Below are 23,158 nucleotides of genomic sequence, written 5' to 3' on the forward strand. Positions count from 1 at the left end.
TGACCCAGTTTGACCGGGTGACCCAGCTTGACCCGGTGACCCAGTTTGACCCGGTGACCCAGCTTGACCCAGTGACCCATGTTGAATAAGCTTTATCCGGTGACCCATCTTGACCCGGCGGCCCAGTTTAAACCGTTGACCCCTAGGTTGATCCAGTTGAATCCGGTGGCCCAGTAAATAAATTATTGTTAAGATTTCATTCAATAGAACTAATACCTAAAAAAATCAAATGCATGTGTTTATAGGTAGTTTGTAGTCAAGTAGTCAATGAAAGTATTTAGAGAAAAGATTTATTGGATTAAGCTAACTAGTAGAAGAAAATTAAATGGGAATGAACACCTGTAAGCAAACTGGTAAGCCCTGAAGCAAAGAAATTAAGGAGGGAGTTTAGAAATAACGTTACTCTAATACAATTCGGGACAAGGAAAGTTTTTTACGGCAGTATTAAAGCAAACATCACAGAAATGGCAGTTGTCAAGCAATCGAGTATTATTTTCAACAAACCAGCATTAAGTTTCATTTCATAATCTGTACACTCGAACCGAGGTCACTGACTTAACTGCGTTATTCGATCAAACTAGGTTACTGGGTCAAATTGGGTCCCCGGGTGAAATTGGGTCGCTTGGTCAAACTGGGTCACTGGGTCAAATTGGGTCACTGGGTCTAACTGAAAAGAGTATGATGTGACCCAGTGACCCAGTTTAATTCAGTGACCCAGGTGACCCAGTTACCCAGTCCAACTCTGCATTCCATAAATTTCTCAATTTAGCATCATGGGTTGAAACATCCTCTCCATTAATCCAACTGAACGCAAAAAATTCTGTGCATATCTTAAACAGCTCAATTTAATTTGAATTTGGTTAATTTCCGCAATCCCATAAATTCCGTTGTATTCCGCTCGAATAACCGATGGGATTAATCCAGCAGAAATGCTGCGGTATCGATCCCTCTCTGCAGACTAAGTGAGTTAACAAATTAGACATCCACTACGTATTCAAAATGTTAATAAAGATCTTGTGCAAAACGAGACGCTTGATACCTACCTGTGAAGTGAAGACTTCGAAATTGAAAAGAAGAGACGCGGCAGACTGTCATATTGGGCTCATAATTCTGTTTTCAGAGTACAGGAGTAGGTACTAATACTCTATTTCGGTGTGTTATCCAGAAAATCATCAGGAACAAAAATAACATTTTTATTCAATAATTGAATACATGTATAAGTACTGAGATATCACAGAATAATCACCAACTTAAATTATTGCGCCTTACGATGCCTGTGGAGATGTCTTTAAAATGCACTTTTTGAAATGAGTCCTCATGTTACTACTTTGCGAAAACGACAAGCCACACTTTTCACACGAATACGGCTTTAAACCAGTGTGAAAGTTCATGTGAGTTTTAAGATGATGCTTTTTGGTGAAACTCTTAGAACATAAATTGCATTCGTATGGTTTTACACCTGAAATAATGAGGCACATTAGCTTTGAAAAAGTCAAAACCTAGGCTAAATATACCTGAATGCAGCCGCGTGTGCAAACTCATATTTGATCGATCAGCAAAACTTTTTCCGCATTCTGGGCAGCTGTATGGTCGTTCTCCTGTGTGGACGCGTTGGTGCTGTTTCAGCAACATTTTTCGGGAAAATGATTTTCCACAGGTAGGGCACTCGTGCGGTTTTAATCCTGCAAACAACGACATCACATTGATTATTCGTTATGTGGAACTTACCAGTGTGAATTCTCATGTGCATATTGTAGGCAACTCTTTGATTGAATCGCTTGGGACAGTTGGGGCAAGCATATTCTTTTCTGTCGCGATGAATCTTCAAGTGGCTACTCAAGTACCCTTTGTCGTTAAATATTTTTCCACATTCTGGACATCGGGCGGAAAATTCCTTTGTGCCCTCGTGGATAGATCTAAATTTAAAAAAAAAACAGTATATAGTCATGCATACAAACATGCACCAGTTTACCTGTGATATTTATAATTTCTCAATTGACTAAATAGCTTTCCACAGTCTTGACATTTAAACGGCTTTTGCTTGTCAGTTTTCTGGTCGAGTGCCTTGCTCTCATTTGATGAAATGCGCGAGGGGCAGTTGTTAAGAGAATTTTCCTCTTCCTTTTCCACTTTAATCGAATCGACGCAGACGTCGGGATTATTATAAGTCGTCAAGTTTTCGGCACATTTGTTCTCTTTATTCGGTTCTTTGGTGGTTAAGTCGGAAATTGGCGTGGGACTGTTCGCCGTTACCAAATTAGTATCTTTTCTAACATTGTCGGCAGCAATGTGGGACGATAATTGCAGAGAATTTATTTTGAGATTATTGTTTGTGTCGTTTGCCTTAGAGTACTTGTCCTTCTTTGTGGAGAAACTCGAAGGCTGAAACATTAACAAATTTTTATCATTTGAAATTAAGTTAAGTATTAACTTATAGTGTTAATATATTAAACAATTCTCGTAGGTGCTATGTTTTACAGGGAAATTATTAAAGCTCACAGTATTACTTGATTTTTTTTATTCTCACAATCCAGACTAAAGTTGGGTTAGATCATAGTCATTTATTTGTGTTTTATTTTACTTTTAGATAAACTCTCATAGTTGGAAGTGATCCCAAAACAGAAAATGTCGACTCACTTTATTACACTTCTGCTAGTAGAGTATTATGGAATTTTCTTACAAAAATCACGAGCGCGCGCATACATGTCAAAACTCAAGACGAAACGAAGTAGATAGTAAAATATTTAAAGCAGTGTCAAGCATTAACCCCCCCCCCCCCACAATCATTTGGTTTGGCGGTCAAATGGTTATTAAACATGCTGTCGGGGAATTACAGAAAATTTCTAGCGGAAGTGAGATAACTTCAAATTGTTAATCCAATAAATGCATAGGTAATGTGTCGAAGAAGAGACAAACGTGCGCAACAGAAAATTTTACGCTCTTCTTTTCTAAAAAGCATTACATTATACGTCGAATGGCGTTTGAAACATTGAAATAAGTTTAGCCGTTCAGCCGCAATCACCCGTCAAAGATGGGCGGGCGATTTTTACAAACTTAGCTCAAAAATTCACAATCCTCAACTTCTAACGCCTGTAGGTCGGTAAGGACTGCACCTAGGACTGCACCGATTGAAAAATGTCATAGGATCAAACTTGTAGATACTGTAATTGTGAATCAGATGCTTTTTGAAATTTGCAATTCGCTCACTCCAGTGCTGAGATATAAATTTTAAACCGAAAGAGTCCTTAGCGCTAAATCCAACGCAGGAAACTTCGCCTGAACTCCAAAAATTCTTACTTTCTTGCATTTGTTCAGGCAAAACTGAACGTAATCTACTGAATTTAAACTCAAATAATTTTAACTAATTGAGGACAAACTTTATTCACTTCATTGTACCTATTCATAACTTTTCACTAAGTTTCTGATTTTTTCGGTTCCAGAACTGTTCACTGGACATGTAATTTGAAGACAGTAGGCAAACCATGGCCTGTGTAACTTGTTTTATATCCGGGAATGTAGTGCAAGAGGGCGAGGATAGAGGGATATTAAAGGAAAAGTAACTTCGAACGTTCATTGAGGCCAGTAGGAGGAGAAATGATGGGCATCATACGTGGTTACAGACTCAGAAATCTGTCATCCTTCACTAGAAGTGTCGCAAAGGTGTCTACACGAAGGAGTCTAACATTGTAAAGGCTGAAAAAGAAGCAGGAAACGGAAGCCGTGTGTCTTGTCATACGAACGGCTAAACTTATTTCAATGTTTCAAACGCCACTCGACGCATAATTTAATGCTCTTTAGAAAAGAAGAGAGTAAAATTTTCGGTAGGATAAGTACTTTTCGAGTTATAAGCGAAATGGTAAAAAAAGTGCAAAAATTTTGCGCTTTTTAGGCTCTCAAATCTGACACACAACTTAGAAACCGTCGCAAACTCATATACCCGTTATTCAGGACCCCCAAAGGGGTTACAACGATTTCCAGCTCTTGAGCAATTTTTAGGAACTAGACCCCCTTTTAGCACTTATATTCTTGATAAGGAATGAAAGTGTGTGCGGTTCATTTGTTCTATGAAATGTGATATCCCAAACTTCAAGAATTTTCTAGAAGCTTTTTATTTGCTATATAATCAAATTGAATAGTGTTTATATACTCAGTGTTAATATTAATATCGAAGTGATAAATGATAAAATCTGTACACGTAAAATAAGACAATGAATTGTAAATGCCTAATTAGTTATATTTATTTTTCATTAACAATCAAATCGTTGGAACATTCCTTTTAAATGTTCTCCCTTAAAGGGAGAACTATTTTGTAAACTTTTTAGGCGCCCTAAAACGATCCTTAAAAGCGGTTAGGTTTAATTTACGGTACTTCCTCGGCGACCATTTGACTCAGTCCAAGCCTTACCTAATACGTACTTATTTAAGTTATGACCATACAATATACAGGATAAGTAAAAAGTCCCGAAACGGTATTTCGTTATTTATGAAACAATTAAAAGATGGTGTGCTTATACATATACATGAATAACCAATATTAATGGATTTAGTAATCGCAATGTCTTCTATTTACGACTTACGGTTTAGTCTGAAATTACCTTAACTTTTTTTAATGCACCCTGTATATTGTATTGTTATCGGACGCAGAATAAAAGACTACATATGAAACTAAGGCTTTTGCTTTATTTAAAAAGTAATTAAAAAAACTGGAAAATAAACAATACTTGTAGCAAAGCGCATATTACCTGGCACCATTGAAATAAAAGGCTAAGGAAGGGGGGTTACATACATATAACCATAATGTAAGTCTAAAGCACCATTTTGAAATACATCTACTTTTGAGATTTCCTTTTGACAGTGAATGGTGTGATTTCGTTTATAAGAAGTGATGGATCTTGTATGTAATTTCAGTACTATCTGCCATAAGATTAAATATATTAAATGTGTGTACGCCACTGTGCGTATGAACGTCCGGCATATTGAGAAGCCTAATAGGATCCTAGCTAATATACATAAGCTCCTTCCTGAGTCTTTTACTTTCAATGCCTGGAACTAACTGGAAGTCGGAAAAGAAGACATTCCAATAATTAAATGCCTTAGTATTGGTCATACAGTGATATTCATTACGAAGGAGACATAGGGATTTGCGTATATTGTTTTTCCCTGTTTTTCCTTATGTCTACTTTTAAATGGCACAATCACATCTGAAGGACGCCTAATTTTATGCAACCAAAATAACTCATGCGCACTGTTATTCTGGATTTTGCAATTATATTAACTTACATTAGTGGATTTCAATCGCATAATGCAGACGGTGTGATAAATGTTATGCTCCTTTTAAAATTTCACTATTTCAGCAAAAGTTTAACGCACCTTATTAAGAGTCCATATCCTTCTGTCAACAGCCTTGCTTTTTAGATAGGTTTGTAGGTACTTATAAAAGCGACAGTAAAGAGCAGTAAGCTTTTAGGCTATGATGAAGGAACATTAATTAAATTTAGCCGCTATTTCCCTTAAGTTTCTTATGGGATTCCTTTTCATAAAAATTAACATGATTTTTTGATATCCTCCGTTAAAACTGAAGGTTTTGTTTACGGTGTCTTATGTGCATCGCATTTAAACAACAATTAATTTTAAAGTGATCAACAGGTATACCTTGTGTTCAAACAATAATACAATATACGGGGTGTCAATTTTAAAACTTGCAGTCGGCCATATTTTCCAAAGTAAAGAAGATATTGAAAATCGCGCAAAACCGTTTCGGGGGTATCGAGGAGGAACCAGAATGACGTTACGTGTGACAACCCCTCATTAATCCCCCAGCTCCCTCTTCAATAATCCTAAATGGCAACCCCATACTTGTGACACATCGTTGGAAAGCTACTAAAAAATGCTTTCCAGTGGTACCAATACACTCAATATTCATTAAGATAATTTAACAAAAATTGTCTAATTAACAAAAAAAAACTAAATGTCGACATTGAGGGATTTATGGCCAATTGGCCAAGAACTTCAACTTGAGCTGCTTCATTAAGCAATCTTGGTTGCTTTCTTTTTTTATCGATAACAGATCCCGTTTCTTCGAATTTAGCTACTAAATCTTGAACATAGGCATGGCTAAATTTTTATTTTTTTTTGTTAATTATTAAATTTTTGTTAAATTGTCTTAATGAATGTTGACTTTATTGGTTCCACTGGAAAACATTTTTCAGTAGCTTTCCAATGATGTGTCACAAGTATGGGGTTGCAATTTAGGATTTTTGAAGAGGGAGGGCTGGGGAGTTAAGAGGGGTGGGGGGGTTGTCACTCGTCATTCTGGTTCCCCCTCGATACCCCTGAAACGGTTTTGCGCGATTTTCAATGTCTTCTTTAGTTTGGAAAATATGGCCGACTGCAAGTTTTAAAATTGACACCCTGTATAAAAGGTATAGGCATAGTATGGTATAGGCCTTTCTACATACACCGAAAATAAATTTCTTACGCTCCTTGAACGGTTACTATACCAACTATACCAATTAGCAATATCAACTATTTTTCATTTTTTATATATTTTTTTCGCTCACCAACGAAAGTACAAATACAGAAGCCAAAATAAATATTCAAATTAATTAATATGACAGCCCGTTCTTCAGTTGTTTTAAACATTTTTTTTTGGTTGCATAATATTGGGGGTCCTTCAGAAGAGATTTTGTTATTTAAAAGTAGACATAGGGAAAACAATACAGGATGATAATTGTATAGTGTGCAAAATCTGCAACAACGGCATAATTTTTATTTTACGCAGGGTCAATGTGTAGATACAGAGAATTCACAACAAAAAAGGGCCTCTTTAATTAAAAATAATTAATGTAGGTAAAAATGGGTAAACTTATGTGAAACTAAAATAATCTGGCGGATACTCACGTCGTTTACTACAGTATGATCATCGCGGGGATCGGCCAACAATGGAACCACCCTCGGGCACCAGGGGCTCGGAAAAACGCGATTGTAGAGACCTTTCCTAATTCCATTACCATTTCCACGCAAAGCCGCTATAGGCATTAAATTCGGGATTCTTCTCGTCAACTTTTTCCCACATTCCTCTTTGATTAAAGACTTACACCGGTCCACAAGTTTCTTTTCCGACCACTGCGAACCGCGCTCCAAAATCTCACTCTTGTTGCCGTCGCATAAATCGCTTTCCGAATAATCGTGATCGAGTTGCAGTTTCAGTAGCGCAACTGTACTTAGAAATTCAGATAGTTTATAAGACGGTATGGTCACGTTTCCATTGTAGATGTAGTGGAGCACGAGAGACATTACGCTGCCGTCCACGTCTGGAAAAATGAGCACGGTCTTATCGGTTGTATCTTCTTGCAGAAGTCCCTGTAATGAAATACTTAACAGTAGTTTATATCGTTAATGTACAAAAGTGGCGGAACTAAACGGACAGGTAGCGTGCGAGAATGTTTTACGGTTTATTTAAGCGGTGACAGTTTGATTTATTGAATCTTCATAGACTGAATTAATCTTATTTGTAAGTGCCACCCAGCGGTGTGGTCTGATTTTAAAGGTTCCATTTATTAATGTGAATTTTTTGGTAAATTCAGTTTTGGGTAATTTTGGTTAAGAATCGTGTGTGGCATTTAAATATTGCATTGTTTAGTAACAACTACTTTACCTTATTTGATAAATTGAAAGTTCGATAGGAACTTTGAGACCTCTGGTGGCTGGTTCGAGCTAAAAACTTTTTTCTTCCACTATGTAGGGTCATTAAATAAAATTTTTATTCAATGGTAGGATGTAAAACTACATTTACGCAGAACATTACACCATTTATTTAACTAATATATACATTATTGTATTTACATATGATGAAACACCTTTTATTTAAAATTGAGCACTTTTAGTTACCCGCTCTTAGTCTTTTTCCCAACGCTTTTGGACCATAAATAACCATTTTGACATATTTTGACCAAAATCCGTGTGGTTGCCAAAAATGCATCAAATTTATGTCTTGGGCATTGAGATAATGCTTTTAGTTCTTGGTGCATAAATACCGATTTTGACATGTTTTGATCTAAATCCATGTGGCATCAGAAAAATAATTTGACATCTTTAAATCACACACATGCAGTTATCGAATGTACACGTGATGTACTCTTTCAGCATCAAAATAATGCGTTTGAAACCTTTTACAACTCCAAATTTATGTGTAAAGAACAATTTGGGTACATTTTACTCTAAAACGTTTGAACTAGACCACAGAGAATTGTTACACATTTAAGAGCAATAGGGAATAATCTAGCGAAAGTCCGAACTCGATACATGACCTAGGGAATGAAATATATTGATTTCTATTATATTGAGCCCGCAGTTTTTCCTGTTCCCGATTCACTCGAAGTCTTCTCGAAGTCCTATAACTTTTATTCCTGTTGAACCAGCTTTTTGAAAATCAATAGCGTCCGTCCTTAATGTCCAAAGTAGCCGTGCACCAAATTTCGTTTTCGACACAATCGGTCACTTTTAAAAGGAGTTGTAGCGCACACGGACGGACGGGCGGACGACAATACAAAATTATAAGGGATTTGAGGATCCTTAATAAAGATCGGTGGTATTGTAACGAAGCAACCGTTTTGATGCAGGAATTATATCAGCCTTATTGAACGCACTGTACATCGAAGGAAACCACCAGCTTTAATAACCACCCGATATATGACAGATTTTATTTTCCCAATGTTAAGCGAAAACGAACAATAAAGCTCCAATGCCGTGCAGTTTATTCCATTATCGCAGACCTTTTGCGATTGATCCGAAATTTCGTGTAACAATGGGTAATGGGCATTACTGGGCTACTGAATTTGGAAATTTCAGCTCTGCCATTTGAGTCAGGGTAAATACCGGTAGCTAATTGTAGCAAATCGTAGTCTGATTAGATTGTGTCTACTCCGAAATGAAGCGCACTCAATAAACTTGAATTTCATGATTAGTCCCAGATTTTTAAGATGCCAGGGAGCCTCTGGAAATTAATAAATAAGTTTTAATTTTTGAACCTTATCACCCCAGTACGCCGCCCGGTTGGGAAAGTTCCATTTCCATATTTTTTGGAAATTTTCTATACGGTAACAGCATGACTTAGGGGGAATCTTTCGATATCTCGTCATTTTGCATAGCGCGTTGTGTGCATTTTAATGTTTAGTGAATTTTTTTCCCGTGTCGCTTAATTTAAACTGTAATCGTTTGATGCTTTTCTATCCGTTATTTATAAAGGGGGTGCGTTTTTCTTGTTTCGTTTTCCCGTAGCTAGTAGATACAGTTAAGTTGTGCTTCCGTTCCGATTCGGGAAATTGCTACGTGTGTCGTAATTCTGTTTTAGATCTAGTGATGGAGTTTTCCGATCTTCCGTTTGAGTACCCATTACGTAATAATCAGCAAACCAGACGAGTTCAAGTGACAGTTTTCAAAATACGTACGTAAAAGTTTGGGTGCGGCAGTTTTTTCATTGAAGTTGTCGTTCACTGTTTGCGGACAGCATTCGACTCATCTGTCGTGGTTGGGCAGCCACATTAATTCAACTGGAGTAAAATTACGTTCCTGTGACGTTAAAGTTAAAGAAGAACAAGGTAGAACAAGGAATGCCGATCGCAGAAATTACGTTGGTTCCGTTTTGATCTTATCATAAATAGCGGAGTAAAATTTTCTGTCTCGCAACTCGAGTTACGTCGTCAAAATTTGCCTCACTATGCGGAGCTCGGCGTCGTCGGTTGTCTCACTATAGGACAGCTCGGCTTCGTGGTTGAAATGCCTCACTATAGGCTTGATCCCCCTGCTTAGAACAGATCACAGCAGAATGAAATCTAATGTTTGTGCGCTGCCTTATAAAGCCCTATTCGGTGGGGATGATTTTTCGCACTGCTTGGAGAAAAACGCCGTGCTGATTTTATTGAAATCATGCCGTGTTGATTTTGCTTCTAATTGTGGTGTGATGCGTGTCAGCTACCATATGTAACAACACACTATTTTTGAATTACCCTAGTAGTTCAAATTCGCGATTTAGTTTTGTAATTAAAATGCCACTAAACTTTGAACGCACTTTTTTTCCACAAAAATTCTTCTTTACGTCCGATTATATATAATCGATTTTTTAAACTTATTCGTGGATCTTTTGTCACAAAACTGTAAAATCCCCCGGTAGAGAGTGTTGACTTAATACTAATGGATTAATTTGCAACTCCCAGCGGCTTAGAACTGAATTCTTTCTACTGCCATTTCAACGCGATCTCTTTCGTGGCTTGACTAGTATTTTTCTACTACCTATGTAAAAATTGAGGTAAAAATCCACCCCGTGCACCTACGAGTGACTGCCTTTAAACTTTTTTAAGCACTAAGCGAGTACTACCATGGCCTAATGCTCCCGGCTATTTATCCAACGACTTAATTCCCATCAGTTTACAACCACATTCAAATCAATTCTATTAATTAGCTAACTTCCATTAATTAATGAAACTCATAGAAATCCAAACTGGCAGTTTCCATCAAATCGACGTCTCAAAATTCCCAAAGACTTAGGCAAAAATAAACACCCTGATAACGGGTGGGTCTGGTTCGACAGGATTGTCACGTAAATTTTAGTTAATTTCGTTTTAAATACCAACAACACTTTCGCACGCTTGACAACACCGTACGCGAAACCCCTTCGGGCAAAAAATGCAACCGCAAAATTTTGACCTTCCCTATAATGACATTAGAAAACCACCCGTAGAATCGCTTCTGCTATTTAATTCAAATTGAAATCGCGCCCCAAAAAAATAAAAATCCTAAACAAAATGCGTTAGCGGGCTCCCGCTACAAAATAAATGTATTCAGCTCTGGATTTTTCAGATTTTTTGCTGTCTTCAATCAAATGCTCTTATTTTAGTGACTTCACGCGCCTAGGTACTAACTACGTTGAGATGCCCCAACCTTAGCAACGTCCTTTGAATATGATTGTCTATGCGTGAAGCACTCTATACATCATGTTAGTTACAAAAGCTGCTAACCGAAATCGGGTGGGATTATAGAAAAGGGAAAGAGAGCGAAGATGAGACGGATGGAATTTCTCGGAAAACCACATGTGTACCATTTCAAACACCTGCAGTCCAGTTTTTTTCCTAGAAATGCGTGAAATGCAGGGAATGGGCGGTTTTCGGGTCATTTTTAGGGGTGTTAAGAGATCCAGTTACAGCGTCGCCTGGGGAGGTTAATAAATACGATGTAGAGAATGTGTTCATGGTCTTTTTCTTGTAACCGGCTTCAGAGTAAAGTAGGGCTTATATATTATATATATATGTTTTTGTTATACTTTATTGCTGTGTGCTTTTGCTTTTTATATCAGGTGAGGTATTTGCTTTATTCAATTAAGCTCTGAATGTGTTTAACTTAAATGCACTTTATTTATGTACTTACTGGATAATTCTGTATCGATGATTTGTACTTTTAATGTGTAACCTTTGCTAGTTTTTATAATCATGTTCCATTGTCGGTAGGGCTGTGTCCATGGTGTACATATTTGCATGTGTTCTGATATTTGTGTATTTTGCTTTTTAGTCACTCTCGATTATTTCATTGCATTTCAATCAAGAGGGAAGTGTGCTTGTTTAGAGGGGATCAAGCTATTCAAGTGTATACGGGCCTTGGTGAACCAAACACTAACATTTTCACTCGTTCCGAAACCCAACAACTTTAGCCCACGTCTACAGGCACCCCACTGGGCCTGGGTAATCCTATCGCCCGGCGAGGTACATTTAATATCTCTTAGTTTTGTCTGATGTATGTGTTGTAATACCTGGGGAATGGCTCGTTTCCATTTTGGTTACTCATAGCGTGTACGTAGTATTTACCCCTGTTTTAAGCGAGAATATTCAAATAGGCAGCAATGTTTGGTGTTCCCGCTACTACAGAATATGGTCAAATATTCCGGCGTGACTTGAAGTTGGTGTTAAACCGCCAAGATAGTAGGAGGCTAAGATCATTACAACGTCTTTCATAAATTTGGCGTAGTTCATATTCAAAGGCAAATGTCATAACCTATAAATTCGGTAACGTAATAAAGTGCAAAATTCTAGATGATCACCTTTACAGCTATTAATCTTCTTTAAGAATTAGAAATTTGATAACTTTGCCTCTAAAACTGGCAATACATTTCATCCTTCTAAAAAACTCTAAAACTATACGAAACAAGTAACCTAGTTTAAAAATTCACTGTAGAGAGTTCTGCCTTACGTTTCACCCAGATTGAAGTACTTATTAAATTGACACTTCTTCAGCTTTTCTTAGGTCAAGGTGCGTCGTTGTCGGTAAATAAATTAATTCCTTGCAGTACATATTATGTATATACGTGAGAAAAAGTAAGTACACTGTACATACATAACAGTACATCTAATGTACGTGCGGCAAAGTACGTACCTAGCATGTACAAAGCTATGTGTCTCAGTGGTAGAGCGTTGGGTTACATAGCCGGAAGGTCGGGTGTTCGAACCTGAACTGAGGTAAGAATTTTTCATCTGTGGCAGAGATAGGGATTTCCTAAAATCAGTTTCGAGCATTGTGCCGGCTATTGCGAATTAGGTTTTCCTAATACCGTAGTAGTGTAGAAGAACTTAATACTTTCTGCATTATGTGGGTCACTCTGTAATTGGGCGTAAGCCTGTTGGTCTAGAACAAGAGGGACAATAAATAAAACGGTAGTGCAAAAATAAGGTGCCATGTACGTGAAATGAACGGTAAGTGTACGTGAAATGTACGTCCGTAAATCCAGCTCTGTACGTACTATGTATTTGCAATGTACGTACTTGTGTTATTTGTGTTCAGGTGAAAGAAAAGTAATGATTGAGTGGCTTCATCCTGTGCTGACTCCCTTCTTTTTGAAAATGCTTTATTTAGACCACCGAAAACCCTGGATTCTCGGCAAGACAGTTTGCGAAATTTCCGATGTGCCCAAGTCTGAAGCAAAATCTGCACACCGCTGCTCTAAATTAATGACACAGATTTCTAAAACGAATTACAAAAACTGACCTGTGCTGTGTGCGTATAACATGTTCACCTAGCGTCTCAGTACTAGAGTACCTACTTAATTTACACACCTCGTATTTATTATACTCGTATAGTTCCAGGGAACGTCAAAATTCAGCTGGAATGTGGAGAACACGCGAATCGGAGATTTGAAATTGATTTGTTTTTTGGGAGGAAATAACGCAATTGATAATTAATTTTAACAGTTTGCCGGATCGAATAGAAAATAGGCGGATCCATTATTCAGACTTTGTAATGAACAGGTCGTTAAACGCATAGCCTTCGGACAGGTATTTAATTATATAGGGGCATATTATATAGTTATATCACGCATGAAAATCTAATCGAATTGCACGTAATAGAACCAAATGTATGAAATATAGCAACAGGTTTTTGAAGGCATAATTAAGGTCCACCCCTATGAGGCGTACCTACCGCATAGATATCATCAGTACAGAGGTCTGCAACGTTACTTTAGACAATAATAGGTCAATTAAAATGCCTATTCTCGTTTGTGTATGCTCACTCACCTGCAAAATGGGACTTGCTATGGAAAGGATAATTTTATGTGCCATCAATTTGTCTCCTTTACAGCTTAATACAACGTCACATTGTGACTCAGTCCTAAGCGTGTGTAGTTCGCCCTCTCGTATCACATTTTCCATTACTCTGAAACAATAGCAAAACATTTTATTTGCTTAGCAATAATAAATTTCTAATAATAATTTGTCGAAAAAAGAGCCGATCTTATTTTTGTCTTAGGGCGTTTGCACACTAGGCGACAGCGACACGATTTACCGCATGATGCGATATACCGCACTACAATCGGGGGTTCCTTGTACACATAGCGATTATATTTATGGGACCCCAACCTGCACGCCAGAGGCACCCACAGGTCTTGAGAACCGTAACGGGAGTTCGCTAGAGCAATCTACTTATTTCGACTTTCTTTTAGAGAAATTTTGGGTAATATTACGACCGCGTAAATTTTCCTCTGTACCGAAAAGACTTCACATACCAACAAATACTGATCTTGACTAGCACATTTTTTTTAAATTTATTAATTCTTTTATATAAATTTATAAATTTATTATATATATAATTTATTAATTCTTACTTTTCCTTTGGGTATAGGGTTTCCGAGTGCGACCTTGGCCAGTTAGATGCGCCTGCAAGTTGGAAGCCTCAAACTATCGCGACATTCCTCGGTAAAATTACAAGCGGATTTTGTTTATTTTCCAGTGGTCATTGTCAAGCTTACTATGCTATGTATAGGGCATGGCAATCAGTGTAGGTTCGAGGTATCTGGCGTTTTGGATTTCTGGAGATATCATTGCCTAAAAGAAATCAATGCTATTGGTGGAACCAATGGACAAGATCCAAGTACCTCTCGCGTTGCGTTTTAAAAAAAATGGTTTAACATTTTAATTTTCTCATGTACAGGGTGGTTCACATTCGTAGTTCGGATTTCTGTAACAATAAGATAGGTACAGTGTAAGTTAAATGGGGGCAACGTTTCCTCTTTTTGTGACTAAAAAAACGCATTTCAGACTTTTGAAAAATTTCACCGAAAAACTGAAAAGTTTAAGCTAGGGAAAATCAAATCAAAGTTTGACGTTTTCAGTTTTTCGGTGATATCTCCCTTATTTTCAAAGATTTTTCAAAAAATGCATTTTTTCGTCACAAAAAAGCGCAAAGTTGCCCCTTTTTTACCCTACGCTATATCTCCTACCTTTACGGAGATCTCAATTAGCTAGTTTAGCGAATTTTTATTAGTGCATTTTTAATACGAGATAATGCGAATGTTAGACTATCTTTCGTTTCCTGCCTTGCTCGTATCTTGTAATTTGCCGCGTTCAAGTTTAGTTGTAACCGGATGGTGCGTGAGTTGTTCAATTAGTGGGATCAAGTCTGAACACTTATCGCTCATGTGGAGGATATAATTGAATTAGGCGGATACGTGAGTAACGACCATTTTCTAATCACCTACGTTTTTTAGTATTCTTCACGTAAACTTCAAGTCAACGATACGTTCACTTTCCAACACAAGTGTTCATTTCTGTTGGTGTTTAGCTGTCCATTGCATGCTGCCAGGATGGGTTAACTTTTCTTTTCTGGAATCAATCAAGTTTGTGATTACTGTGTAATTCCTGTTCAAGGAATAGTAACAATGTTAATTTACTTTAAACGTTAAACGTGTATTATCTTCAATAACCTTATTGATACATGATCGATTTAAGTTTGCAACTGATACGAACATGGATATGCTTTTTCCTTCAGAGATTGCATACTGTATTAACGTAGTCGATCGTGGATCGGGATAGAGGTAGTCTTCAAGCATCCGTCATTTTAATCACCGAGTAGATTCGCTCGGGTTTGCGTCGTTTCCGTTAGAAATGAATTATGGACGGCGAATCCTTCAATGCTGAATTCGGAAAGTGGGATAAAATAGATTGCACAGCGTCATTCAGTTTGCCGACGGTTTGCGTAATTTTGTGCAATCGCGTAAAATTTCAAAAAGGCCGAGTAAACTAAAACGGATTTTGGTTTTTTATTTAATATACATAATTATTTGAAATTTCGATTTAATTTTTTTTGTTTGCAATCTAGTGGTTTAGAGCAGGAGCGCGACGAGTTGATAATTTTTTTCGAGTACACAGCAAAGGTCTACTTTCTTAAAACGCAATTATACACGAGATTAATAATTATATACATACATTTTTGCGAAAGTTTTTAACAGTCTTCGGCTTAAAATAGGTTTCACACTAAAAATTTGATACTAAATATATATATAAAAATATATAAAAATAATTAAGAATTACTATTAACATACGTTTATCTCAATTGACTGCGCCTCCATTTACAAGTTAAAGTGCCATGTCGTTTTAAGAAGGGGCCATACACACCGTAGAGATCGTTCCAAAGCTAAAAGATTCTTGCGCAGAGACCAATTTTGGTGCGGATGCAAATGTACCTTACCTAGAAATGTTAGGACTTGTTACTTTATGTTTGACCTGTTGACAGCTGTTTTACAATTTATTCGAGTATGTACAAAAAGACGGATTCTACTTTAACTGTGATCATAATACAAACGCACTGCAATCCATCATATAGGCAAAATGATAAATAATCGGAAACGTAATTACATGTAAAAAAACATATGTCCAATAGCATTTTAACACACGAGACTACCAAAATGCCGGGAATGTCAACTGAAAAATCTGCAAAATCGCAAATCATGTTTGGGACGAATTTTTTATTAGAGTTTAGTTAGCTTGATCTCGAAATCCCGAATATACCCGACGCGCATCTCATCACTGTTTAGCCTTGGAACGATCTCTACTATGAATTGATGGATTTCCCGATCACTGTGGTGTCATCTTGTGAACATACAGTGTGATATATAATTATCACTGTAGCAGCTTTAGGGGAAAACGAGCAAGTGTTTGTACTACAATAATCAAAGTCACTATTGTTTTAGAATCCTCCACGTCGGTTGCAATGAAAGTAAATAGGTATAATCATTCAATGGTATAATGCTACTTTATTTACAACCGGTACCGAATCGGCATTCATAGCTGGATCAAAAGTATGATGTGCATCAGTAGCTGCTATAAAGCCAAGTATTTCCCACTAACATTCAGCATTCTTTGTATATAGTATCTATACGAAATTTGGCGTTGTTCCTAAATTACTATATTGCGGGATAGGTAACATTAACACACCACGTTATTTACTGTTAGTTTTTACTCATACCTATACTAATATATCATCAATATCATAAACACACTTTTTCTTAATTTCAAAACCAAGTCTTTCACTTTGATTAGTTAGTTTCTTTAGTTATTCTACGACCATGCAATAAAAATCTAGGTAATTGTTGTAAATTAAGGTGTTAAAAGATATACACGAGATGAACTTTTTTGTTTTCCTCAAAACAGTTATTCTGTAAAAAATCGTTACTTTATTACGGGATTGTTTAGTAGGTATTCGTTTTAACACCAGAACATTAAATTACGTAAGTAGTTTTAGTTGCGTTTTTATGAGTTTCCTGCTATTTATTTGCGCAATTATTTCTAATTGTAGGTAGATATCACATAGGCTGACGATGCTATGAACTGTTTTGCTGGAAACCCAGCGGAAGGCCCTATTATCTCATGGGTATTCTAAGCGGTACTTTATAATTAAAAATTCATTCAAGTCCATACAAATCAATACGCGGTACGATCAACCGAAGGCATCTTATTTGAATCGTCATGTAAAGTAGGTAAATGAAACGATGACAGAGACTTTTAATGATAAAGGAATGCCACATTTTCATTTTCGATACATACTTATTATAATTATTAATATGGACGTATACACATCTCTACACGTGTGTCGGTACATTACGATCTCTCTTATAAATATGTATTCGCAAAAGAGTGAAATTTTCATATAGAGTGATATTCATGTAGAAGTAGAAGTAGGGATTTCCTGTCTTCTGCAGGACGACCAATTTTGTGCAACCAAAATCACTAATAGATAAAGTGAAACAGAAGATTGTGCATTCTAATGACATCAGTCACTCTTATTTCAAATGGGTCGCGAAGCACGATATAAAATGATGTTCTAAACATATGACAATGCTGTTTCTATGCAAAATGGCGCGACGGCAGAACGTAATCTTGCTATTTTTGACGTCTAAATTAAATTCAGAATTTTCAGAAGCTTTACAATGATTTCTATGGCTTCTGCTATAAAATAAATATTCCGCCTGTAACGTTATTTTCCTTACCGTTTGATATTCCGATTTGGATTCCGCTTAAGTAGCTATTTGATTCGCATTCCTATTTAAATTCTTTACGGTCTAATGTAAATTTAGTATGCTTAGTCCATCTAGGGACCTTCTTTGTAATCCCCTAGTTTAGATGTAAATTGATTTCTGCAGTAGATTTCTTAGTTCTTTCTTTTACCGTTATAGGCCCTTTACTCACTTTTTTGTCTTGTTGGTAGAGCTCACGCTTTGTACCTTTCTGCACTTAATTCTAAGTTCTAACCTATCTTTTCTTTCTGCTTGCGCGCAGTTGTAGCTCTTTCCAGTGTTGCCAACCGTAGCCGAATAGGGTTTCACTGTAACCGGTAACCGTATTTATCCTAATTGTGGCCGAATCTCAAATTTTATCATTTTTTCACTTCATTTACACTTTCTATATCGATTTCTTGATTGTTTCTACGCATTTTAAGCCTAGTTTTCATAAACGCGAATATCGCAACTTTTATCAGCGATATTTCGCGCGAAAGTTCGTTTTGCAGTTGGAACTTGAAAATAATATGTTAACTTTTTGCGAATATTCGCATTTTGTAACAAACATGCGAAATTCCCGTCCATTTAAACTAGGTTTAATCGCGGGTATAACATTCTACATGGGGCTGTCGCTTACTACAGGTTTGTGCTTATGCTTAGGTCAAAATTACACACTATGACCACAGGTGGAGGTTATTTGCAGGCTTACTTCATTTGTAGCCGGAAAAAGTAGAGTGTAGCCGAATTTCCCGCAGCCACCACAAAAAAGTTGGCAACACTGGCTCTTCCTCTTCAGTAAAGTTTCTACCTTCGAACTAATTAGATGCAAATTTTCTTTTGGTACGCCATTACATTTTCTGATTACGTGTTATTATACCTGTGAAAAGTGATTATTGTTTTGTATTTACCATATTTATCTTTGGAGTGGTTTTCTCTTTCTCTCTTTGCTGTCTATAGTGGCTCCATTGGATCGTTTTACGGAAGTGATTTGCATTTGAACAATACGAGGTATGCTACATTATTACGCGGCATGTTTTTCGTAATACGTGTAATTTTTAGGTCTTTAACTTCCCTCACCTTTCTCTCACAAGTTCTTATCGTTTTTCTTTTGTATTACATTTTAGGTTTTGATTTACCTGGACATTACCAGCAAGCTTGGCAGCACCGAACGATGCGGTAATTGGAGGTTCTACATTACTGACTTGTGAAATTCTACATTAACCATGTGAATCTACTTCATTCTACCAACATTACTACCTACTTCGAGTGAATTTAACGTCACTTTTATTCTGTTGTACGGACAATTCTAGTCGATCAAAATTTTACTTTTACTAGTGTAGTCATTCGATTTATTGATTCATTTTGAGTATTATTTACAGTTTTAGTATCCGATTTACCGGCTTAGTGTCAGACGTTAGACATTACTATTTCGCAATATTTTGTGTGCAGCGCAATTTACTACCCCATTTACTTGTTTGTTGTATTGTTGTCTGTTGTAGATTTACAGAACGCGCCTTTCTGAACTCACAAGGTTGTGGCCCCAAGTTCAAAGGTAATCTTTTTTTTAATTATTGTCTACTCCTTGATTAACGTTTGATTACATACTTACTGGTTTTCGATACAATCGAATTGAAATACATTTGCTTGATTTTCATTTAACGATTATAGCTCCGCTGTTTTCTGCAGACACTTGCTTTAATACTTTCCCCTTTTTACTAAAAATTAATTTAAATTCAAATATGGACATAGCAGACCTATATATTACAGTGACCTGTTTGTAATATTTTTGAGATCATTGATTGAATCACAATCGATTGTGACGTCAATTATTGTTATATACCCCTTTCAGGTGTTTTATTCCTTTAGCTTAGTAAGACCCAAGGATCTCTTAGTTTGCCTATTTTGTAAGTATTTTCCACTCTCTTGTGACATTTACTAAAGACTAAGTAGCGCTTATCCGGTTTACTTTGACTACATTTCCCTTTTTGCTTATTTTTGCTAGTATACAAGAACCTCAATATTCACCCCGACCCACCTCTACTTTACCTGACATTACCGTGTGCTTATCTCAAGGCAATTTTGTTACATCTGCCCAAAGTGCGCGTATCACGCCTATTGATATTTCCTGGTGAATTTTCTTTGGAAATATGCTATCAGAGCAACCCGTAATCAAATGTTAATGTTCTTAATACCGTAAAGTAAGGTAATCGCACTTTTCTTGCATCTGCCTGTTCAACTCATTATACTAACCATTTACTAACCGATTAATTCCGAGTTGAGTATTATTTATAACTTGAAAATCGATTAAAATGCACGGCTCACAATTAAATCGCTTGGTCGAACTTTACACACCAAACGTGGTCAATCGACCCCTAATTTTTTTTTTTTTTTTAATTTAGCCCTATCGGGATCGATGCCCATGTGGCTAACAGGAATTGAAACAACAAAATGACAAGGATGACACTCTTCACTCCATGCGGTCTTTCATGGAGACTTTTAATCAGACAAACACAATAAATAGACCACGGAACGGTTTAGGATGACGAACAGAAGTATGTTATGACAGAGGTATTCTTCAATTAATGATTTTATTTATTTAAATTTGAATTTTAGCTTCCATCAAAAATTGCACCAAGGCGTCGTAGATTTTTTTGTTATTTGAAGCTAATAGGGTGAACATATTGGTTGGTAATTCCATATTATGACAGCGTATTTCTTTAAGTAATTTGTCAGTGAAATTAGCGTTATTCACACAACCAAGGAAAATATGATTAAGGTCGCCTTGTTCTCCACATACGCAACTGGGAGTATCTGTCAATCCCATTTTATGTAAATGAAATGGATATTGCCCGTGACCAAATTTTAGTCGAGCTATTGTGGTCGCATACCACCTACTCACAGTAACGTTCCTCGACCAGTGAGTTCGAATCAACTGAGGGAGGATTGTCGCATATTGCGTGCTTTTCTCCGAGTTGGAGTCTTCCCAAAGATTTTGCCATTTTGTAAACAAAATTTGGTGCTTAAAATAGGTTACGGCATCACTCGGTGTTATTATTTTATTATATGGTGTTCCCTCTTGTATAGCCCTTTTTGCTAACGCATCTGCTCGTTCATTAGCTTTTATATTGACATGAGACTTCACCCAATAAAATTTAATCTTACAACCTCCGGTTCTCATCATTGCTATGAGCTTAAAAGTTTTTTGACAGATTGGATCCATTGTGAACGAGCAATAATTCGATTGAAAACCTTTGAGAACGCTCATGGAGTCTGACATCAACACAACGTTTGTCATATGGCGCGCCCTACAATAATTTAATGCTTCGTATATGGCGATCGCTTCAGCTGAATATATAGATGTCAGGTTATGAAGTTGTAATAATTGATGTTCTTTATTGGAGAGGATATAGAAAGCGCAACCTACTCCCGTTTGATTTTTGGAACCGTCCGTAAAAATAATGGTGTCATTACCCAATTCCTCTTTTATAGATTGAAACACCTTAATTATTATTACCTTAATTTTGAACGTCCCCCATGCCAATAATTACGCGATTTTTACTTGATAAGTTACGTTACAAGCGTTCATTATTCCCCTCAAGTTATGTGCGGTAGAGCTAATTATAATTTTGTTAACCTAGCAGTCTGTAAGGAGCCGTGAACGACCTTGCGTTTGTGTTTTGTATCTTCTTGCCGTGTGGTTATGCAATTCAAATTGCCTTTTTGTTTAAAGCTCCCTCTGCGTTGTTTGGGGCCCACTTAAAGAGAGTATAATGATTTAAATATTTGTATAGAAAACTGCTGTAGTTACGCTACTCATTATTAGGTACCAGCACAGTCTAACGAAAAAAACTTTGTCCTTTAGGTACTATGGGTACTTCTCTTTTCACGCAATCCCAGCCTTAACCGTTGGTACGTTTGTATGCAGTTAAGTGCTTTGAGTTTTATGGCGTATTTTATGGCAAGATCTTTTCTGCGTAACTACGCTGTGCTTCTACCTGAAGGGCTTTAATTGGGGTAGATATCATTGCGCCAATACACAATCTCAGGGCTTTATTCTGTATGACGTCAATTCGTTTCAAGTTCGCCTTGTTAAGGTTCGCGTAAAAAGTACATCCATAGTCCATCCGTGATCTTATCAAACTTTTAAACAAGCTGAGCGCTGCGTCTCGATCAATGCCCCATCTCACTCGAACAACAGCTCGTACAACATTCAGCGCCTTTTCACAATTTGCCGCTAAAGCGTTTATATGGTCTGTCCATTTTAGTTTGTTGTCTAAAACTAACCCTAAATATTTAAAAGATGTTTTTATAGGGAATTCATTATTTGCGAGAGAGAGATCCTCCCCATCGGGAGTTTGCGATGCCGCGAAAGAAACATTATAGCCGATTTCTCGGTAGAGAGTTCAAAACCATTTTCCCTAAACCATTGTTTTGACTCACTGACAATGCTATCTAATTCGCATTTCAACCGATCTAGGTTCCCTTTAACGCTATATACACAGAAGTCATCCGCGAATTGGATTATTGTTGTACCCCTATTAAAAATAGAATGAATGTCGGCCGTGTATATGTTAAAAAGAATTGGGCTTAGTATGGATCCTTGTGCCAGTCCCCTCGATACCGTTCTTGGACCAATTTTCTTATTGTTGCACGTTCTAATATACACATACCTATTTTCATAAAGTGACACAATACTTCCAGAGACTCTTGCTGGTAAACCTAAGGTTATCAACTTATTCTCTAATATAGATAGTTCAACACAATTATATGCGTCCTTTAAGTCAAAGAAAACACAGCTCATATATTCGTTGCTACCAAAGGCTAATTGCGCATCTGTTACCAAGAGTGCCAAGGCATCTATAGTTCCGCACCCTTTCCTGAAACCAAACTGATTGAGAGGCAATGTTTTATTTTCTAATAACCACCATTCAAGACGTGTCTTTATGAGACGTTCATACGTTTTGGTTATACAAGAAAGTAGTGAAATGGGTCTGAACGAGGTACACTGAGTCGGGTCTTTATGAGGCTTTAGTATCGGCACTATTACAATCTTCTTTAATTGCTGCACTTCTTCCCCATTCAAATAAATGTTGTTAAATGCTTCTAAGAGAAGCATCTTGTAACTTTCTGGAAGATTGAATAACAGTGCATATGGTATGTCGTCAAAACCAGGAGCAGTATTATTGTGTGACTTGAGGCAAGCTTCTAATTCTATTTGAGTAAACGGGTCTAACAGGTAGCTATCTGCAATATGATATTCGTCAAGTCTCCTTTTATTCTCTTCGCAGACCCATGGTGGCGTGATATGTGAAAGAAACTTTGTTAATATTGCGTCATCTGGTTTAC

The 23,158-nt window shown here is 36.9% G+C and overlaps 1 protein-coding gene across 5 annotated transcripts in view; it reads right to left on the reverse strand.

The window, feature by feature from the left end:
• Positions 1-1,177: 1,177 nt before the first annotated feature.
• The window catches only part of LOC116172689 (zinc finger protein interacting with ribonucleoprotein K-like), a 50,762-nt gene continuing 28,781 nt past the window's right edge, over positions 1,178-23,158 (reverse strand). For 2 of the 5 annotated variants that reach the window (XM_031489935.1, XM_031489939.1), the window contains exons 2-7: positions 13,557-13,695; positions 6,901-7,362; positions 1,973-2,382; positions 1,729-1,916; positions 1,515-1,682; positions 1,178-1,459 (exon numbers count right to left, since the gene is read on the reverse strand). In XM_031489935.1, the coding sequence (XP_031345795.1) occupies positions 1,266-1,459; positions 1,515-1,682; positions 1,729-1,916; positions 1,973-2,382; positions 6,901-7,362; positions 13,557-13,691 (1,557 nt within the window). In that variant the 5' untranslated portion in view covers positions 13,692-13,695 and the 3' untranslated portion in view covers positions 1,178-1,265. Of the gene's footprint in view, positions 1,460-1,514; positions 1,683-1,728; positions 1,917-1,972; positions 2,383-6,900; positions 7,363-13,556; positions 13,696-14,143; positions 14,364-14,413; positions 14,497-14,758; positions 14,996-15,016; positions 15,141-23,158 lie in introns of those variants that run through there. The other 3 variants (XM_031489936.1, XM_031489937.1, XM_031489938.1) reach the window with 3 other exon arrangements.

Source organism: Photinus pyralis, unplaced genomic scaffold, assembly GCF_008802855.1.
Source record: "Photinus pyralis isolate 1611_PpyrPB1 unplaced genomic scaffold, Ppyr1.3 Ppyr1.4_LG5, whole genome shotgun sequence".
Lineage (NCBI taxonomy): Eukaryota > Metazoa > Arthropoda > Insecta > Coleoptera > Lampyridae > Photinus > Photinus pyralis.